The sequence below is a fragment of the Biomphalaria glabrata genome, chromosome 14 (genome assembly GCF_947242115.1).
Source record: "Biomphalaria glabrata chromosome 14, xgBioGlab47.1, whole genome shotgun sequence".
NCBI classification, from domain to species: Eukaryota; Metazoa; Mollusca; class Gastropoda; family Planorbidae; genus Biomphalaria; species Biomphalaria glabrata.
In genome coordinates, this window is record NC_074724.1 from 7,872,537 (window position 1) to 7,895,073 (window position 22,537).

Here is a 22,537-nt window from a genome sequence, read left to right on the forward strand (position 1 = left end):
ATTTAATTAATTAATTATTTAAATAAAAAATGTAACGGTCAAACTAGAGTTTTCTCCATTAGGCCAACGAGCTAGTAATTGTTTTTTTTTTAGCGATATACATTTGCTGTTGCATTTGTAGGAAAATCTTTAGAGCCATTTTTGAGATCAGCTGTCCAGGTTCCTGGATCCAGGTTCCATGAAGTTCTGCCTTGAATAGAGATATTGTAAAAAAAAATAGGAATAACAAGGTAGATAGATCTTAAGTCTTTATTTATATCGACAATTCTAAGAATGAAGCCATCTTGTGGTCCAATTCAATCAGATATTCTAGCAAGACCAATGCAGTGCTGTTATACATTTTTAAACACGTTTGTACTTTAAGTACTTGACGAACTATAAAAATGTTTATTTTATAATTTATTTATGAAGTACAAATCTCTGCATGTACAAAACAGAAAGGTGAATTATATAGGTGAAGCTTGTATCTGCATCATTTAATTCTCTCTCTCTCTCTCTCTTCTATCTCTGACTTTCTCTTTTTCCTCTGTTCCTCTCTCTATCTTCTTATGACTTTCTCTATTCATCTCTCTCTCTCTCTCTCTCTCTCTCTCACACGCATGCTCTTTTTCCTCTAACTTTGCCTCACTTTCTTTCACTAATATTCACTAGTTCACCAACAAATAATAAATGCAAATTAAATTAGACAAACGTGTACACTAAAAAAAAATGTACAGGTTAGTCAAAAGCAATGCCAATCTTGGATTGAGAAACAATTATGTACGATGTACAGATTTTTAAAAAAATAATGCACTTAGTGTCAATTATTGGTGTTAGGGTTCTAATTATATGCTTTGACTTGGGTTGTTGTGTTTCTTGACTTTGTCTTGGCTCGCTAAGGGGTTCTTCAATACTCAATTACAATTACTTAATACTTGCTTAGTTACTCACAAAAGAACAATTACTACTAGATACAATGAAACTCCAACTATAGATATCCATTGAAATACGCATAATAAGTATTCAATAGGCACATAATGAAATCAACTCTCAAATATTAATTTACAATCACTAGTTCACCAAATTTATGAAGTATATAAATACAAAAACACCAGTCCAGGAAGTAAACGTCCAACCTTCCAGGACCGGGAGCAAGACCTTACTGACTTAACACATTCTCTCGCATATTCAACAAAGACTAAATCATTCCCCCCCGCGAAAAAAAATTATATGTATTTATGTGTGTGTGTGTACATAATCTTTATTACATTCTGACCCTTCATTCTTTCGGAAGACGTTTATTGTGCCCTAGAATAGGTTCTTCCATGAGTTAGTGAAAAAATTGTAGATTCCCCGACATTACTAGCAAAGGGGTCTGGGGGAGCGCTAGGAGCTTGCCCAGGGCGGGGCGATGCCCCGCCGCCAAGCACTATTTCTGATATTGAAAACCAACAAAATTCATATTCTGAGGTATCTACGGTGCATTTTCCTGCTATTAAAAAGTTCTATTTAAAAAACCTAATGTGCTATTCTTACTGACTTAGACCCTCCCACGCTGTTCGGAGCATTTGACGTCAAGCAGTTTCCATAAAAATCTGTCACTGGTAATGTCTGAAGCCTCTTCCCACCTACCATGAGGACCTCCATGAATGAGTGGCGTCAAGTTGTACTAGGATATCATTGTAACTCTTCTTATGCGTAATTCATTTTGTCGGAGAACATGTCCCGCAAACCTCATGCGTCGTTCTCTCACAATCTCACAAGGGGTCGACTCCCATTTCCTTGATTTAGATCCGATCTCTATAACTGACTCCTGAAATCTGTCTTAGCCATCTTTGTTGAGCTATATTTAGTGTTTTTCGATTTCGGTAGATGACTATTCACTGCAGTTTATTAATGGAGCCCTGCCACTGGTAAAAATGTGTAACCTCTCTTGAATACGCTCTTGGAATTAAGTGACTGTAGTTTGCTTTAGATTTTATATCGAAAAGAGAAGTTTTATCGTCAAAATCTTCTGTTGGGGTTTTCCACCTCAAAATGCTCTGTAGGGGTGTCTTAGACTCAAAACCATCTGGAGGGGTTTTAAACTTTAAAAAAAAAGCCATCTGTAGAAGAAACTCTAAACCCCCGAATGGCTTGGCTACGCTCAAATAATTTTAGTGTGTAATTTGCTTTTTTTTATATTGAAGATGTATTTTTAGCACCAAACCCCTCTGAATGGGGGTTAAAACTCTAAAACCCCTTTCGGCAACGCTCATAGTATTTTGAGTGCGTAATTTGCTTTTTTTCTTACACTGAAGATGGCGGGGGGTTTAAACTCAAACCCCTTTGACTACGCTCATAGATTTTAGAGTGAGTAATTTTCTTTTATTTATATTGAAGAGGTACTTTTTAGCTTCAAACTCCACTGGAGGGGAGTTTAAACTCAAAACCCCATAGACTACACTCATAACATTTTTAGTGTATAATTTGCTTTTTTTTTATTATTAAAAAGAATTATTTTTTACCTTCAAACCCCACTGAAGTGGGGTTTAAACTCAAAACTGAGTCAAAACCAATTTAGCTACGCTCATAACATTTTGAGTGCATAATTAGCTTTTTTTATATTAAAGAGGGGGTTTATCGTAAATTTTAGACGGGGTTTTAAAATCAAAATCTTCCTTAACTGTGCTCTTGGAATTAGAGGATTTTCGTTTGCATTTTTTTTTTGTTTTGTTTTATAGAAGAGGATGAGTTAACTGCAAAAACCCCAGGAAGGGGGTTTAAAACTCAAAACCCCTGGTAGGGGGTTTTAAACTCAAAACCCTAGTAGGGGTTTTTAAACTCGAACCCCCCTGGTAGGGGTTTTTAAACTCGAACCCCCCCTGGTAGGGGTTTTTAAACTCGAACCCCCCTGGTAGGGGGTTTTAATCTCAAACCCCTTTGGTTGTGCTAGGGCAAGTGATGGTTTAGTATTAAAATCTCACCTAAAATAAACAAAATCAAAGCAAAAAATCAGTCACTAAATTCCGAATCCCCCCCCCCCCCCTTGGAGGGGGGGGGATTCATTTCGGGGGGGGGGGGTTTGAACCCCAAGAACCCCCCCCTGGCTACGCCCATGATACACATACTTATATACATATATATAAACATATATATATATACACACAAATGTATATAATGTACATTAAAGTGAAATAGCCCCTATTAACCTAACAAAAGAAATATGTCCAGCTAAGGCTATCACTTATGACTTATAGGACACTATTTACAATAAAGAGAAAAGAAAAAAAGAATAAATGATCAAAAAAAATTTTTAAAAATAGTGGCATGGAGAGTTAAATTACAATTTGAAATCGGCATGCATAGTCCATTCCACGTTAATATTGAATATGTAAAACAGCAAAAATACCAGAAAAGATCAACTCCTATGTATAGCAATAATATACGACAAGATACCATCTCTAATAGTTAAAACCGCGTTTTCACATTGTATTGGGAAAAAAAATAAAAAAGATGAATTCTTACAATTACACTAACATAACTATGCTAAGTTGCTAGGTTAGTCTTGATAGTGTATCAGCTAGTACACAATGGTCTGTGTTCAAGCTGGATTGTGAATCCTCCTGGTATCAGAGGTATCAGTCTAGGCATTGGACACTCACGCTACTGATGACGTAATGGCACTCTCTATGTATCACCCAGTTACTCCGTTCTTTCACCCCCACACCTTTTTAACTGTTCCAGACAAGTGATAGGATCATAGAGTATTGAAAAAGCTAAAAGGGTCAAATTTCTTTAAACAAAAACTATTGGTAAAAATATATCTAACCACACAGATTTATTATTGTTGGTCTAGATTCTCTAGATCTTTTCAAATTTTATAACATGAATAATCCAAATTAATTGATACAATTACTTTGCGTATAAGCTAAGATTTTTTAAAAAAATATTTGGTAATATTTTTCTTCTTTCGTGAACACTCTTAACAAATATTGAACATTATTGATGTCCTTACATATAAGTTACAGGTAAACAAAAAGATAATAAAATAAAAAAAAAAAAAACAAACTTTCTTTTGACAGAGAGATAGTATTAAATATGATTGGATCAACTATTTGAACCAATCATGTCTTTAATTTTGTTATAGATTCGGACTAACATAAAAAATTTGTGTGATTGGAAATATTTCCATCAATTAATTTTGTACAGTAAGATGTTCATAATTTAGCATGCTCAATGCACTATGGTTCAATCACTTGAGTGTATTAGATGGTGGGTGGGGTGGGTGGTAACAGATGATATCTGTAAAAAGGTTTCCTTTCAAGCTTTTCAACGCAAATTTAAAAAAAAAAGATGCTTGATACTGATTTTTGTTGTCGATTTTTAAGTGTTGTCTTGGCCAATGAATAATTGTGTGCACAGTTTCAGCTTTATTAGTAGAGAATGGGAAGTGCCCAAAAAATAACGTGTACGACATTTCATACAGATAGATTGGATATAGGCTTTGATGTACAGACAGATTGGATATAGGCTTTGTTGTACAGACAGATTGGATATAGGCTTTGTTGTACAGACAGATTGGATATAGGCTTTGTTGTACAGACAGATTGGATATAGGCTTTGTTGTACAGACAGATTGGATATAGGCTTTGTTGTACAGACTGAGGGGATATAGGCTTTGATGTACAGACAGAGGGGATATATGCTTTGTTGTACAGACAGATTGGATATAGGCTTTGTTGTACAGACAGATTGGATATAGGCTTTGTTGTACAGACTGAGGGGATATATGCTTTGTTGTACAGACAGATTGGATATAGGCTTTGTTGTACAGACTGATTGGATATAGGCTTTGTTGTACAGACTGAGGGGATATATGCTTTGTTGTACAGACAGATTGGATATAGGCTTTGTTGTACAGACAGATTGGATATAGGCTTTGTTGTACAGACAGATTGGATATAGGCTTTGTTGTACAGACTGAGGGGATATAGGCTTTGTTGTACAGACAGATTGGATATAGGCTTTGTTGTACAGACAGATTGGATATAGGCTTTGTTGTACAGACTGAGGGGATATAGGCTTTGTTGTACAGACAGAGGGGATATATGCTTTGTTGTACAGACAGATTGGATATAGGCTTTGTTGTACAGACAGATTGGATATAGGCTTTGTTGTACAGACTGAGGGGATATATGCTTTGTTGTACAGACAGATTGGATATAGGCTTTGTTGTACAGACTGATTGGATATAGGCTTTGTTGTACAGACTGAGGGGATATATGCTTTGTTGTACAGACAGATTGGATATAGGCTTTGTTGTACAGACTGATTGGATATAGGCTTTGTTGTACAGACTGAGGGGATATATGCTTTGTTGTACAGACAGATTGGATATAGGCTTTGTTGTACAGACAGATTGGATATAGGCTTTGTTGTACAGACAGATTGGATATAGGCTTTGTTGTACAGACTGAGGGGATATAGGCTTTGTTGTACAGACTGAGGGGATATAGGCTTTGATGTACAGACAGAGGGGATATATGCTTTGTTGTACAGACAGAGGGGATATAGGCTTTGTTGTACAGACAGAGGGGATATAGGTTTTGTTGTACACACAGAAGGGGATATAGGCTTTGTTGTACAGACAGAAGGGGATATAGGCTTTGTTGTACAGACAGAGGGGATATAGGCTTTGTTGTACAAGTAGTACTAAATACAAGAGTATAGTGCAAAATACAAACAAGCCTAAATACATTTTTTTCTCCCTGATATATGATACAATTTAGTTCTATAGCGTTTCATTCTGTATTTGCAAATACACAAATACAGGTTGATTACGATTGTAACAGGGTGATTAACACCTGAACACCTTTTTTAACACCAGGACATGTTAATTCACTTTTAGACAAGTTGATTTATTTCTGGACATGTTGATATCTGGACAAGTTGATTCACATCTGGACAAGTTGATCTACAGCCGTGAAGTTTGAATTGAACTATCTCTTTGCAATCTTGTTCTTTTAAGGGACATATCCTGGTAAATAAATTAAAAGATAGTTAAAATGCTATTGTTTAAAGATATGAGACTTTTAATTGGTAAGTTTTGCACTCTCCTTCATAAATAAAGTATATCACGCCCTGACCTAAACCCCTTGCAGTACGGCATGGAATAAAGGTTCATTGTCTGAGCCAAAAAAATCGAATTTTATTACTGATATTATTTTGAGTGGCCAAAGAGGGGAGAAAAAAAAATCTGAGTAAAACAATGGGGAAGAACACAAGTTAATCTTTCATAGGGATAAGTCGTTGGATTATCATTAAAATGGTCCATAGTTCTAACCTAGCTATCTGCCATATTCTGCAGTCATGTAGAAGGTCTGGGCTAGTACATAATAATCTTTTACTTTTGGAGGAAGAGCCGAAACTTACTAAACCAACAAATTCTAGAACCACATCGGTCAACATCAGTACAAAACATTGCCATTGACAAGTGACAGGTGATAGTGACATAGGTATAATAAGGAGCCGGGAGCCGTTGTCCCGAGTTAAATAAATCTCATGAATGACATATCTGAATTAATATAAGCATAGTTCATTTAATATTTTGTTCTGATATATTATGTATTAGAAATCTACAAATACCTCTTTCCATCGCTTTCCATTTCCCATGTTTTATTGTTATTGCATTTCTATAGCTATAAGGCGCGGTGGCTGAGCGGTAAAGAGCTTGACTTCCATACCTGGGTTCGGGGTTGGAATCCTGGTGAAGACTGGGATTTTTAATTTGGGGAAAAGTAAAGGCGGTTGGTAGTTGTGCTGGCCACATGACACCCTAGTTAACCGTAGGCCACAGAAACCGATGACCTTTACATCATCTGCCCTATAGACCACAAGGTCTGAAAGAGGAACTTAACTTTTACTTTTTTTTTATTTCTATAGCTCATCTTTTATACTTGGAGCATGAGGCATGCTCAGTACGATATGAGGCTTATGCCTCTCAGATTAAGTTGTCACTCTCACTGGACACTACGTGTATGGGTCGACTTCAAAGTGTCAAACGTTATTAAGCAAGGATGCTGCATGGATAAAAGACCAAAGGTAAAGGTCCAGCCGGCAATGACCGAAGCCAGAAAACAATAACCGAATCTCATAACCTTATGAAGTGACAACAAAAAAACACACACACACATACACAACAAAACAATGATTTATGACCAAAGACAAAAGTCTCTGATTTCATGATTTAGTGCACAGTAGCAACAAAACTCAATATGATGTTTTTATATTAAATTACCTGAGATACTTTCTGCCTCCAGATTTGATTTCTTTCCTGTTCCTTAATAATACCACCATACTTGCTAATAATACCAGAATAATTAATCCTACAATAACACAAAGACTGGTTGACCATGAAGTTTGTGCTTCTGAAAAAAAAAAAAGAAGTGCCGTTTTAAAATTCTTAAAATGCTTATCGTGCACAGTGTTGAAAGTCTTCTTCACGTTGCAGCTCTTACAAGGTGGTTATAAAGATCTCCCACACTTGGAGGGGGTATCGTGTGGGTTTTAGTGGCAGTACTTTTACTAAGAGACATTTGAATGAAAGTTCATGAACACAGCTGACAGAATCATTTAAGAATAAGTTGAAGTACTGTTTAGCAAAGTGAAATAATGCACAAGTGGCTGCTTTTAGTGAATTGGGTGTACGAAAGTGAAAAAAAGAATTGGGGGTCTATGAGCTTCAAATGGGGGTCTATGAGCTTCAAATGGGGGTCTATGAGCTTCAAATGGGGGTCTATGAGCTTCAAATGGGGGTCTATGAGCTTCAAATGGGGGTCTATGAGCTTCAAATGGGGGTCTATGAGCTTCAAATGGGGGTCTATGAGCTTCAAATGGGGGTCTATGAGCTTCAAATGGGGGTCTATGAGCTTCAAATGGGGGTCTATGAGCTTCAAATGGGGGTCTATGAGCTTCAAATGGGGGTCTATGAGCTTCAAATGGGGGTCTATGAGCTTCAAATGGGGGTCTATGAGCTTCAAATGGGGGTCTATGAGCTTCAAATGGGGGTCTATGAGCTTCAAATGGGGGTCTATGAGCTTCAAATGGGGGTCTATGAGCTTCAAATGGGGGTCTATGAGCTTCAAATGGGGGTCTATGAGCTTCAAATGGGGGTCTATGAGCTTCAAATGGGGGTCTATGAGCTTCAAATGGGGGTCTATGAGCTTCAAATGGGGGTCTATATAATGGATCTCATTTGCCACGGTGGTGATTTTAATTTTGATTTATTTTAGGCTTCAAAGAAAGTCACAATGTTCACGTGTCCAGTTCATGATGGCTTGTGAAAAAGAAAGAAAAATTATAAGTTAACAATATAAGCATTGCTATCTAGATAGTTGGGTTCTTTTGGTAGATTCATTCAAAAATTGGGAAAATTTTATGTCAGACCGTGTACACATGGGCACCCGCAGGATTTTTTGCAAGGGGGGGGGGCAAGTTGCCAACTATGGCTCAAATTCGTAGCTTCAACTTTTTTTTTCGTAGCAGAGGATGAACTGAGAAATATTATTGCTTGAAAAGTAAGACAATGAAGAAACTAATCGATCATGATACGGAATGTAAAGTCATGTTCTGTACAGTGGCGTAGCAAGGTACCCATGTCTCGGGTTCAAGAATATGTTGATGCCCCCCCCCCCTTTTAAATGACAAATATTTTGTGTGACAAAGAAATCTAGTAGGCCCTAGTTAACCTAGTTTGTATTCAGTGACGTAGTTAGGGTGGGGGGTCCGAATATGAAAATCCCCCGGGGGCCCCAACTTCAAGGCCCCCCAACTGAGTGTACAAAATGTGTTTTACATTAAGCATTAAACTTTACACCTTTATCTAATATCAGAATGTTGGATGTCAAAATGCAGGGGCTACTAAAGAGAGCAAGCCTTCTAGGCGCCAAAATTCCTAGCTAAGCGACTGAGGCTATTGTACTTTTTGCTTATATTGCAAAACTATCAATGCCTTGGCATCGTATGCAATTAGAAGAAAGATGGTGATATTTTATTAATCAAGTAATTAAGAATATGTGTTTAGCCAATCCTTCAGACTTCTGGTTATCGTAAAAATAAAAACTTACTAATGAATATCTGATTGCAATTTCTTTAGGTAGTTTGTCATCGGAGTTAAATACAAAAAATCAGAAATTAATGCTTATTTAATACATTTTGTATTCTATTTGAGTGCTGTCAACCATGATAGAGAAAACTTGCGCAGACTGGATCCCTTTAGATGTTTTGATAAAATTGCATTACCCAACAGGTCTATTATCTCGTTTTAAATATGTGGGTCGCGGTAAGGGGGTTTGTGTTTATGTTTTCTTAAGAATGTATGTACTGCTAAGACAGTGTCGTTGTTACTTGTCACATAAGCAATACTCTTCGCGATGACCACTAAATGAAAGTATGCTGCATTCTAAAGTTAAAACTAACATTCACTAGGCGATGAATTACTTTCAGTCAGTAATTGTCAACTTCTTCAATGTGATTTTTGTTTGCATCATCCATTGTTCTTAGTCTTTAATGTTGTCTGTGTGTTTGGCAAGCTTGTTGATAGTAGGCCTATCTTTTTTTTTGACGATGCGGTTGAAAACAAACAACATTGATGGTGTGTCAGGGTATAAACCCGAGACCATCTAGACCAGTGATTCCCAAAGTGGTATATATAGACCCCAAGGGGTCTACGGAGGCATCTAGGGGTCTACGAAAGTGAAAAAAAAAGAATTGGGGGTCTATGAGCTTCAAATGGGGGTCTATATAGTGGATCTACGAAAGTGAAAAAAAGAATTGGGGGTCTATGAGCTTCAAATGGGGGTCTATATAGTGGATCTACGAAAGTGAAAAAAAGAATTGGGGTTCTATGAGCTTCAAATGGGGGTCTATGAGCTTCAAATGGGGGTCTATGAGCTTCAAATGGGGGTCTATGAGCTTCAAATGGGGGTCTATATAGTGGATCTACGAAAGTGAAAAAAAGAATTGGGGGTCTATGAGCTTCAAATGGGGGTCTATATAGTGGATCTACGAAAGTGAAAAAAAGAATTGGGGGTCTATGAGCTTCAAATGGGGGTCTATGAGCTTCAAATGGGGGTCTATGAGCTTCAAATGGGGGTCTATGAGCTTCAAATGGGGGTCTATGAACTTCAAAAGGGGGGTCTATGAGCTTCAAATGGGGGTCTATGAGCTTCAAATGGGGGTCTATGGGCTTCAAATGGGGGTCTGTGAGCTTCAAATGGGGGTCTATGAGCTTCAAATGGGGGTCTATGAGCTTCAAATGGGGGTCTATGAGCTTCAAATGGGGGTCTGTGAGCTTCAAATGGGGGTCTATGAGCTTCAAATGGGGGTCTATAAGCTTCAAATAGGGGTCTATGAGCTTCAAATGGGGGTCTATGAGCTTCAAATGGGGGTCTATGAGCTTCAAATGGGGGTCTATGAGCTTCAAATGGGGGTCTATGAGCTTCAAATGGGGGACTATGAGCTTCAAATGGGGGTCTATGAGCTTCAAATGGGGGTCTATGAGCTTCAAATGGGGGTCTATGAGCTTTAAAAGGGGGTCTATGAGCTTCAAATGGGGGTCTATGAGCTTCAAATGGGGGTCTATGGGCTTCAAATAGGGGTCTATGAGCTTCAAATGGGGGTCTATGAGCTTCAAATGGGGGTCTATATAGTGGATCTCATTTGCCACGGTTGTGATTTTAATTTTGATTTCACTTCAATAAAATTAAAAATAATCTATAACTTATAATAGTTAATCATTTAATTTTGAATCCTATTATTCCATTCGGAAGTTATTGTGCATTTTAATAGCTCGTGTAAATTACTTATTTTAGTCTACATGTAACTAATATTTAATATGACCGAATCTAAATATGAAATGTATACAAAAGTGTTAATTTTTTTAAATTTGGCTTTTTCCTTGTCGAACTAATATTGCCAAATTTGCCTTTTATGTAACCAAGTTTATGTAATGACACTAAGAAACCACCTAAACATACCTTTCACAAACGTTGATATGGTCATGTTTGTGGCTGGTTCCATTGCATCACAAAGATGTACAGACATCTCGTAGATTGAATTCTTCAATGGAAGATCCCTGAAGTTTAGGCATTTGTTTTTAGAGGCTAATAGTATCCCATTCTGGCGTAGAGTAATAGTGCTTGGGCCTGGGGCATTGTCAATGCAGATATCTAAGTTCCTTTCATAAATAGTTATGAACATGTCGTGGTTCGTTCCCTTCACAACGTTACCGTTTATACTTATCTTAAGCATGTCGGCTGTAAGTAAACATTAGACAACTCTGGTGAATGTGGTAGATAAATAATTGTTAATTATAACAACATAGCCACTTTTTTTTAATTAAAGTACATTATCATTATCTATAGTTTATACATAATCTGTATCTTTAAATCTAGTGAATGCTTTATTTAAATAATTAGTACAAGCGAACATCAAAGCCCCTAAATGATTATAAACATGGTGAATCGATGGCCTAATTGAAGTTATTTACTAATAATTTTTAGCGGCCCCCGAAAGGGGAAAAGACGCTATTAGTTTTGTGTGAAATGTCTGTCCGTCTGTCCGTACGTCCGGTTTAGATCTCGTAAACTATAAAAGATATTGAAAATCCGACATCACAATATTTTAGAACATTCAAAGTTCTGATGCAACGGCTACATTTTTTTTCTGAAAGCGAAAAATCTATTTTTTAAAATCAGTTATGCAAGCAGTTTTTTTTTAAAGAGAAAAAGCTAATTGGAATGTATTATAAGTTAGACCTAATTTAAAACGAATAGTAATCTTGTAAACTTAATTTTCCTAATCCTTTTCTTTACTGTAGATAATAGTGGTACTTTTTTTTTTTTGAGGCTTCGAATAAAAGATTGAACATTTTTCAAAACAATATCAATTGTAAGACATCAGTTATGCCAGAGGAGACGCGGTGGATGAGTGGTAAGGCGCTTGGCTTCCGAACCGGGGGTCTCGGGTTCGAGTCTTGGTGAAGACTGGGAATTTCAACTTTGGAATCTTTGGGCGCCTCTGAGTCCACTCAGCTCTAATGGGTACCTGACATTAGTTGGGGAAAATTGGTCGTTGTGTTGGCTACATGACACCCTCGTTAACCGTTGGCCACAAAAAAAGATGAACTTTACATCATCTGCCCTATATACCACAAGGTCTGAAAGGGGAACTAGTTAGGCCAGGTTCACATCTAACTTTACATTCACTTGCACCTATCCTTTAGATCTTAGTGAAAGTTCGGGCACTACACAAGATCTGTTAACCTTCTTTCTCCATTCTTATCTCTCATTTGTCTGATATAATTTCATTGAAGCCTGCCTGGGTGGACCACTTCGGGGGCCGATTTCGAGTTTGTGTTTCCACACAAACTGTCTTTTGTAACCTTGTTAAGCATTTGAATGATTTGGTTGTGGATAAAATTGAATAAACAAAATATCTATAATTTTATATTTACCGCAAAAAAGCAAAAGAAAGGCAAATTATTTTGCTTTTCAAATTTAGTAAGCATTACAAATCAAGCCAGGATTTTAAAAGAAAGCATTCGTTCATATGTTTTTAACTCCTATGTTATATACATTATTCCAGTTTTGTAATAGATCCAAAAACTGATAAAGGTCCTCTAAAATTGTACACATTTCATATTGCATTTTTTAAATTTTTAAATTATTAAAAATCAATTACTTCATAATAAAAGAATAGTTAAACAATGATATATTACTTCCTAATACAGAGATTGAGAAATGATTTTTTTAAATTACATATTTATTAATACTAAGCTGAATGAACAGAACATGATATTCAATTCGAAATCAATGATTTGATGTTTGAATTTATTCGCAGTCTAACTAATGTAACATGAATTTAAAAAGAAACAATGTATTAAAAAATGTATATGGTATTATTTTTAATAATAGGTAAGTAAAAAGTGATACATATAGGTTAATATTAATTACGATTTATGATATCTTCTAATCTCTAAGTAAATTATAGCACTTACAATACCTACACTCTCTTCATTGCTGTGTATCTACTATCTAATCACAAGCCAAGAGCGTTGGGAATATAAAAGAAGCTTCAGAAATACTTGAACTAGAGCAAAAGACTTGAAAAAAAAAAACTAGAATATCAATAGTAGTATCATTAACATGCAATAAATGTGTGTCCTTTCGGTTAGACATTGCGGGGAGATATGTGTTTGTTTAAAGACCCTAAGTCTATAGTGTTTAAAACATTAAAGTTGTTTACTTTGTAACGATTGCTGTTTTGTTTGTTAGCTTGGTAGATATTGTTCATGCAATTAACTGCAATTTTACAATTAAAAGATATATATATATATATTATAGAAAGAGAGAAAGAGAGAGAGAGGAGAGAGCAAAGGAAAGAGAGAGAGTAAAAAGAAGACAACAAACAGGAAACGAATGATTCAGAAAAAGAGGCAGATGGAACAAGAAAGAAGGAGGTAAAGAGAGAAAGAGAAAGAGGGGATAGAGAAATAGTGAGAAATAGAGTAACAGAGAGAGGGAGATGGAAAGTTATGTAAAACGAAAGTGAGGGAAAGAGAGAGATGAAAGAGAGGAAGAAAAAAAAAGGGGAGGTAGAGACCAGAATGAGTGTTTGCTGAAACTATAAGCGCTTGGAAATAGTTTCAAATATAGATCTACACTTTTGTCTACAAAAGCTTAGGATATATAATAGAAGAATTATTTCCGCTTAAGCCGAGGAATAATAGTAACACTTATTCTATAGAAAAATATTTCAAAGAATACATTATGCTTGTATATATATATAATCGAATCAAAGCCGAGAGATTGTAAAAAAAAAAAGTAAAAAGTAATACTTACTTTGGTAGATTTTAGGAATTCTTTTTTCCTCACTAACTCTGTTACCTTTTGCAAGATTACCAATGCTTGCGACCACGCTTGCTTCACTGAAGGTTATATTAAGGTTTGTGATATAACAAGAAACTGTACGCTGGTACCGTCTTGTGGAGCATTGACAGTAATAGTCATTAGGACTGCCATCACAGTTTTCGATAATACTCTACATAAGTATACATAAACACGTTATGAAAATAATATACGAAGTTTTGGTATGTTATAGTCAACAAATACAAATGCTAACAATTTGAAGAGAATTTGTCTGATTTACTGGTCCATAGGTGTCTGATGTTTCAACGTAATAGTGTATATTTTATTTATGTACATTGTGTTTTATTTTCATGGTATTACAATGTAGGTACAGGACAATGTAGCTAAAAGGTGATTTTCGTTATTTGATTATGTAGTTAAAAACATATAGTTAATAATAATAATAATAATCTTTATTATCCGTAAGGAAATTAGTCTTACAATTTGTGCATTACAGCAAACAAAAAACGTTATAACTATATTGTAATTATAATATTTTATAATATAAAACTTTCAGAAAATAACACAAAATAGCTTTACACCAGAACTTTGAAAAGTTTAAAATGTTATATCTTTTCTAGTTTCTGTTACATAAACGAAACGGACGGACAAACTGACAGTCTACACAAAACTAAAATTATAAAGGTAATGTAGTTAACGTTATTATTAAAATATTATGTAGATAAATACGTCGCAATATGAAACGCTACCTTATTATTTCAAATATAAGAAAACTGATATACCTCTGGACACTGTTTTAGATCTAGTTCTGTTTCTAATTTATATGTTACCGGCAAATGTTCAAAATCCTGCATTCTAAGAATGCCAGACAAAGTATGATGAATTCTTAATTACCTACTTTACCTAGGCCTTGTATGCAAGGCCCATGCATTCCAAAGAAAAATGATGATTAAAATTAGTTTATAAATAATAATTCTATATATTTCTCGGATACTATTTCTATTCGAAGGTAATCTAAATTATTTTGTCCTTTTGTGTAAAGTACCGGGTATCTTAGTGTATAATTTTAAAAAATGATCATTTGTTTGACTAATATACATGACGTTATTTTATTGCGGTATTATAGTCTCGCCTACTTTTTTTACTATTAGTATTGAATTGCTGTAAAAAAAAAATGGTGTATTTAATTTTTTTAATTATTTATATTACTTTCAGAAAATCACACAAGATAGCTTTACACCAGAACTTCGAAAAGTTTAAAATGTTATATCTTTTCTAGTTTCTGTGACATAAACGAAACGGACGGACGAACTGACAGTCCACACAAAACTAATAACGTGAGAGAACTTAAGATAGTTGTTTAAAATTTAAAACTTTGCCAAATAGAGTAGAAAAAGGAGAGAAAAAAAGAGACTGATTATTAAAAAAAAAAAAAACTTAGGAAAAAAACATAGAAAGAAAAAAAAGTATTGAATGTATTAAAATAGTGCAATGAAAATGTAAGTAGGTATTTTAAAACTATGTACGCAATAAAAAAAAAAGGAAGAAAAAAACAACTCACATAAGTTGTATTATCGTTCTTAGAAATCTGAAAGACCACTCCAGACAGGAAATCGTTTTCTTTACCAAAGAAAACTTCACTAGTCAATATGATTTGATTAGATCCTTCCACGAGACCATTTATACACGCTTGAGAATTGTCTACTGACAACATGATCTCTAGATCGCAGAAAACACCTGTTAAAAAAAAACACAAAAAAAACATGGCTAGATTAATATAAAAATTAACCTAGCACAGCCTAGTTCCCGAAAATTGTGTAAAAATCTCGGCAATTAAAATGTAATTTCTGTTGTTTCCAAAAGCCAAACAAATGTTATTAGCCCCGAAATCTAAAATATACTTGAAAAAATGGTCTAAACTATACCGAAAGGCTAAGTACGATTGCAAGTAATTCCGCTACCCGTAAAGTTGAGAACCCCTGGACTAAAGGACAGGTGAAGGTGATGCTTATTTTGACCGAAGCACAACTAAAACCCCTCAATACAACGGCACGCATTACAACGCTTCCCCATTACCAACACAGTTTTCTAGCACTCATATAAGTAATTCTTTATTAGTTTGAGGCGTGAGAAGCTTTTTTCACCAGACTACACAATTACGGGTATTGCATAATGCATATTGCATAATGCCGGTTTTTTTTTTCATATACTTTGTTTTAATTGCATTCTACAACCCACTATTATTACAGTACGTCCAAATACTCCTTAAGCCTCATGTATCCATTTCCTATATAGTTCTTATAATCTATTTGAAAATTTCATAAAGTTTTTTTCTTTTTTAAATGACTTTATATACTGCAAATTTCATTCTTTAAGCATGCTCAGAGCACTATGGTCCAATCTCATTTTCGTACCAGTGGGGGGGGGGAGGGGGTATTAGGGAAGGTTTTTCCGTGCTGGCGCTCAGCAAACATAACTCTGTCAAGTCGGGCGTTGAGCCCTTTATAGGTAGCCTATATATAGGTAGCCTATTCTCAACCTGAGGTCGCGACCCCCTTGGGGTCGATTTACGATTTGCCAAGGGTCGCCAAAGACCATAAAAAAATGGATTGTTTTTGTCTATTTGTTGTTTGTGTGCTGGGGGGGGGGGTCGCGGCCGAGTTGGTGGGGATTGTAAAAAGGGGTCTTCGAGCTTAAAAGGTTGAGAACCGCTGCCTTGGTCTGTTGGACCGTTGGGGCACATCACAAGTTTGTCCATTCTTTCTCCACTCCTCTCTGTCTTTTGCCTGGTACTGTTCCTTAAAGGAAGGTAATTGCGAGCCCCAAATAGCTTGTAATGTGGCCTTAGAATTTTAGTTTGCGATACAAATTAGCACGGGTATCAGCTAGTACATTATAAATTCGTTTCACCAATCAGAGCAGTTTTAATATGTAATATTTTATTCAGACAAACTAGAAAAAAAAAAAGAAGTGTAGCCTATATATTAATAAGTCTTACCATTAAAAATAAGAACTGTTAACGCTGTAAATAGTCTACTTCTCATGATATGTTCTTTGGAAAGAATAAAAAACAGAATTGAAGAAAGAAAGGTTTTAAAATATCACATTGAAAATAGAAGTAGGTATATTAAAATAGGTGCATATCAACAAACAATCAATTTTAAAAGAAAATAATATTAATTACCAATATTTAAATGAATAATTGAAATAAAGAGATGAAAAAAAATTCTAATATTAGGCAACCCCTGACAAATGGTTTCTCGACCACTATGTGCTACTTGCTGAGAACCCCTTATATAATGCTACATGCGGAAATACCCTTAGACGTATTGTCTATTCAAGATCATTATATATTTTCCGTCTTTGGACAAATTTAAATGTATTTTTATTTTGTTTACTCTGAAAAATTATAGCGATCAAACTAGAGGTTTCTATTAAGGCTAACGAGCTAGTAATGCTTTTCTCAGCGATAGAATCAACTGTCATATTTCGAGATCCTTATCCATGATTGCCTTCTCTGAAATTTCCACCCAAATGGGTTTCATTTCCACAAAGTTACGAGTTTCATACAGGTGTGGTTTAAAAAAAACACCTTTTGATGATCATAGACAACCTGGGTAAAATGTTATTTGACACCATAAGAGTTGCAACTCACAGGCTGAGAACTACTGCACTAGGCAGTTCGCCACGAGTTCTGCAAAGTTGTTTCCTTCAAAATTACATAAAAAGTCCAACTATTAACGCTTAGACCAGTGATGCCCAAAATACGGTCGGCGGGTCAGATCCGGCCCGCGACGAGGTAACATCCGGTCCGCGAAAACGTCGGTACGAAGTGTAGAAAATCATTCTTTCTTTTTTTCTCTGATAGATTGGTACCATGACTTGTAACATTTTTTGCGTTTATGAATGTAGAATGTACCAGGAAAACTGAACCGATGATAACGTTTAAAAAAATAAGCCAACAAATGTTTTTTGTCAAGAAGGTGTGACTGTGTTAAAACAACAACAACAACAGATAATTGGTATTTTACAACAAACGTAGCGGCATTCTTGATTTATGTCGCGAATAAAAATTTGCTTAAAAACGACTAGAGATTGGAGTATTTATGGTAAACTTTTACAAAAAGAGACCAGAAAATGAGTCGGTGGTAAAGCTAACTATAATGTCGCTCACATTTTACGTAAAGCAATGAGGCCATTTTCCGCTGCGTAAAAAAAAAAGGATAAACTTCTTTACTCAATGTAAGTTCTAGAACTCCACAGATTTCTAATTGAATAGTTTCAAGTCAATTGTATCTCGCTATTCTAACGTATTCGTTGATGTGCCCCGCGGCACGAGTGTCGGAAATTAAAATGTTCCGCAGGTCGAATTAGGCAAGACACTACTGAATTAGAATTTTCAGACAATATGAAGTTAATTACCTGCATTTGGGCTATCTCACCACTCGTATAATTTCACAACATGAAAAAGCACAATTCTATTAAAATCACTAGAACAATTGGTCCGATTCATACCTCCGCCTGTAAATAATAAAGCACATTTCAGAATTCATTCACATTAAACTATACCCAAGCAGATAAGATTGTAACAGATACTTCAAAGTAGTTGAAAAAAAAAAAGCAATGAGATGAATGAGATTCCCGTAACTATAATCGGGAATATTGCTATATTTTTCCAAAGTCCTAACGACCTGAAGTCTTCGCTTCTCTTGTTGACGTTAAACGGAATGTGGGAGTGTCGTAGGCTCATATATCTTGGTTTTGGAAAATTATACCAACCCAAAGCGCCTTATTGCATTTGGCTTTCATGCAATTTTTTTTATCGTTAACTGGGCACCTAAATTTTTTTATTTTTTTTTCCTTGAGAATTAAAATGAATGAAATCGTGCTGCGGAGATTCCAATATTCTCTATCTAGATATATGTAAATACTATTGTATTTTATAAATAATTTCATAGCGAGCTGCGATAGGTTATTAGTGTATTTTATAAGGCAAGATATGAAAATTTATAGGCCATTTGCATTTCAGGAGATATATATTACATTATTGGTAATTTTTTGTTGTTATCTTTATAATTTTTTTTTATTTATAAAATAAGAAGACAAATTAAAACAAAGCTTATATTAAATGTAGTTGTATTAATTAGTTTGGATCAGTCCTAAAATTAAATTATGTAATAGATCCAGACTAACAATAATAAATCTGTGCGATTAGAAACATGTTTACCAATCGTTTTTTTTTTAGCGTAATTTCACGTTTTCAGCTTTCTAATTACGCTATGATCCTATCAATTATCTGGACCAGTTGATAAAGGAATAAGGGGGGGGGGGGGGAGAAAGAAAAATGTATTTGACTGGTTGCTTTTAAAATATATTAATGAATTTTGAGCTAGAGGGCTAAGGCCTCCTCAGCCTTCTTAAGCCAACACGGTAACCACTGAGCCAAGAATTTTTTTTTATTTATTATTGTGTTTCAGCTCCATCGGAAATTGTGTGTGGGAGAAATAACGTGTATAAACTTTTGACCAGACAGACAATCGAGTGAGTTGATATGAGAATCAATAAAAGAAAAAAAAACGCTACCATTATTAACATCGCCGTACCACTAATTCTTAATTTAAGGAAAACGGACATGGAAAAAACAAAGAAAATATGGAAACCCAAGCTTGGGGATTAAACTGTTACGGAAGTTTTCTAAAATAACAATATACCCCGTATCCAAAGAGATAATTAGAACTGACCTCACAGACAAAATCAAGTCTTTAACATTGTTAAGACGATTCTCATTAACTTTCAGAGGGCGGTACTGCTGCAGAACTGACACATCACCGGAATATTTCTTAGTGGATAATCTTAGAGGGGACTACAATGTATTTTGTTTCTCTTTAACGTAGCTCCGCCTTTGCAGTGCCAGAGAATGATATTTATTTCGTTTTACATAATAATAATAATAAAGAAGAAATTCGTTTTACAATAGTGAATTACACATAAATCTTGTCTGTAGAATCAGAAGATAAGGTTTTAATGAGAAATAACAAATTCTTTTGTGCCATTTGCACAGAGCTGAAATGAAATAAAATCATTCAAATGGTGGGGCCAGTGCCAGGATCAAAAACTAGAATCAGAGTCTGACACTTTTATCAGTAGTTTAGAAGAAAATGCCACTTGGTAGTACAAAAGTAATCTCAGGATCTCCAAACGCTTTTATCAAATATGCCTTTGCTCTATAATGTGAATATGCTGGCAAGACTTCATTTTTAATAACCATGTTCTTATGGGGTCGGTGTGGACAGTACAGAAGCTGCTCTAACCCTGTGGACAGCTACGTTGGGTTGATCACGTATCCCGCATTGGGGGACGACCACGTATCAAAGGTGATCCTATTTGGTGGGCTTAATGGCAACTAGGCTGAGTGTTCCAGGGTTCGAAGCCTTATGAAAATTGGTATTTTTACTTTCGGGATCTTCAGGAGCCTCTGAGTCCACCCAGCTGTAATGGGTATTTGGCATTAGTTGGGGAAAAATAAAGGCTGTTGATCGCAGTGCTGGTCACATGACACCTTTGTTAACCGTGGGCCACAGAAACAGATGACCTTTACATCATCTGCCCTATTGACCACAAGGTCTGAAAGGAAACCTTTATTAATAGAGACCACGTAACAGAGGTGCACCCATAGAAACTCAGAAAAGCAATAAAGTTCAACTCAATCGCCATTTCGCGCTCACTTGTATAAGGAAAATAGTTGGCATCAGTTGCCTCTACCAGAGACAGTTGGAGAGCTTCCAAGAAGGGCTCATGACTCACATGTGTGGCCCAAGTTAAGCTTTTGCAGAAAACAGGCGGATAAGGCGAATAGAAAAATGATATAGACCCCAAGAGGATAAGTGGATAGTCTAAATTAGATGTGACAAAATACGGAAGTCGCAATTTGAAACACTGTACTTATTTGTAATTCGTATGAATGGAAGACATTGCCATTTTTATTATTATACATAAAGCTGGTTAACATCATGGGCGTAGCCAGGAGGGAGGGGTTTGGGGTTCAAGCCCCCCTCCCCCCCCCCCCCCCGAAATGAAATCCGCCCCACGCAGGGGGGGATCGGAATTTATTGAGTCACTTTCCATTATTGCGAGTATGTAAATTGAGTATTTTTCTTTTATTTACACAACGGAAGACAACTCCTTTAAGATATCGGAATGATCCACAGTAAATTTTTTAGACCTTTATATACAGACGGGAGAAACGTGTTTTAGGTAATAGTAAAAAGAATAGAAAAAATTAAATAAGCACATTTTTAGTCAATGATGCTAGAAAAAGTGACGTGACCACACAGACTTTATGACTTTCTTTTTTTAGCGACACTATGTGTAGTACGAATTTACCCGAAAATTTCCAAGTAGATTTACGTTCTGCAATGAACTGTTTAGTTTTGAATGCAGCCATAGATAAGTCAACTATTAATCGCCAGCTTTCAAATGCATAATTTTTTTTACATTATTAGCCATATTTTACTAAATATGCATTGTTACATTTGGACAAGATCTAAAATTAAATTTCATACCTTGCTGAATTGAAGAACAAAAGGTAGAAGTCAAGTGAATCTCTGATGCAGTAAGGGAGAGGCCGAAACAGAAACTTGTACATCGGGAATTCGCAAAATGACATGGACTTTTATACAGTGGACCTTTTTATTGATAACTTTGGATTCAATGATGGACTCGCGCAATAAAAAAAAAAAAACACCCAAGGTCCCAATTTTAAATAGTATATTGACTCATTGCAAAATTATTTTTTTCATTTATTAAATACATTAATTAATTTGTCAAATTTTAATTTAAAGATTCGGGCATCGAACATTCATTATATTAAGGCTATACATAAAAGAAAATATTTAATTGAATAATACAATTTTCTTTTTAAACCCCCCCCCCAAAAAAAAAAAAAAAAAACATAATTAAATTCTTTACTTTTAGGATAGAAAAAAAGTAGAAGTTGCATCAAGGATTTGAAAGATCAAAAATATAATGATATAAGATTTTCAATATCTATTCTAGCTTTTTGTGATTTAAACGAGACGGACTGACGGACAGACAGATTACACAAAACTAATAGTGGCCATTGCCTTTTCGAGGAACGCTATGAATCCTTCTTTTTAAAAGACTTAACTTATCTGAGAGGAAGATCTCCGCACTTACAACTCAAGAATTTAGAAGATCTTTCTTTTTTTTTCTTTATAACAAACAAAAAATAAATTACCAATAATTGATAATTGATGAAAATGATTAATTTTTTTATTGATTTATGTTTTGTTTGGTGAAATAAATAAATATATAAAGCTTCAATTTGAACCGAGATATTTAACCATATTTGCGAAAACTGAAGAATTACTTTCCCTTGCAAGTATCAAAGGAATTAATAAATAACCAATATTTAATTGACAACAGAGTTTTTTTTCGCTGACAATAGTCAGGTACACATTAGAGCTGACTGGGCCATGCGGTTCCGAAGCCAAGCGCCTTACTCAGCCAACCATGCGAATGCAAACAGTGCTGTGTTATGACTCGAGAGATAACCAAAAAAAAAACAAAAACAACATATCTTAAAATAATGTTGAAAACTTTTACGGTGTCGAAAGAGATGGAAAAAA

The 22,537-nt window shown here is 35.3% G+C and overlaps 1 protein-coding gene across 1 annotated transcript; it reads right to left on the reverse strand.

Annotated features, from left to right (window-relative positions):
• Positions 1 to 235: 235 nt before the first annotated feature.
• LOC129922806 (uncharacterized) lies at positions 236 to 21,475 on the reverse strand. Its single transcript, XM_056010212.1, has 9 exons — positions 21,452 to 21,475; positions 18,312 to 18,410; positions 16,888 to 16,941; positions 15,451 to 15,626; positions 13,863 to 14,061; positions 10,998 to 11,276; positions 7,259 to 7,388; positions 2,804 to 5,998; positions 236 to 501 (listed from the first exon to the last, which is right to left on the reverse strand). Exons 3-8 carry the CDS (start codon positions 16,931 to 16,933, stop codon positions 5,866 to 5,868), a joined length of 963 nt encoding a protein of 320 aa, XP_055866187.1. The 5' UTR covers positions 16,934 to 16,941; positions 18,312 to 18,410; positions 21,452 to 21,475; the 3' UTR covers positions 236 to 501; positions 2,804 to 5,865.
• Between the last annotated feature and the right edge of the window lie 1,062 nt (positions 21,476 to 22,537).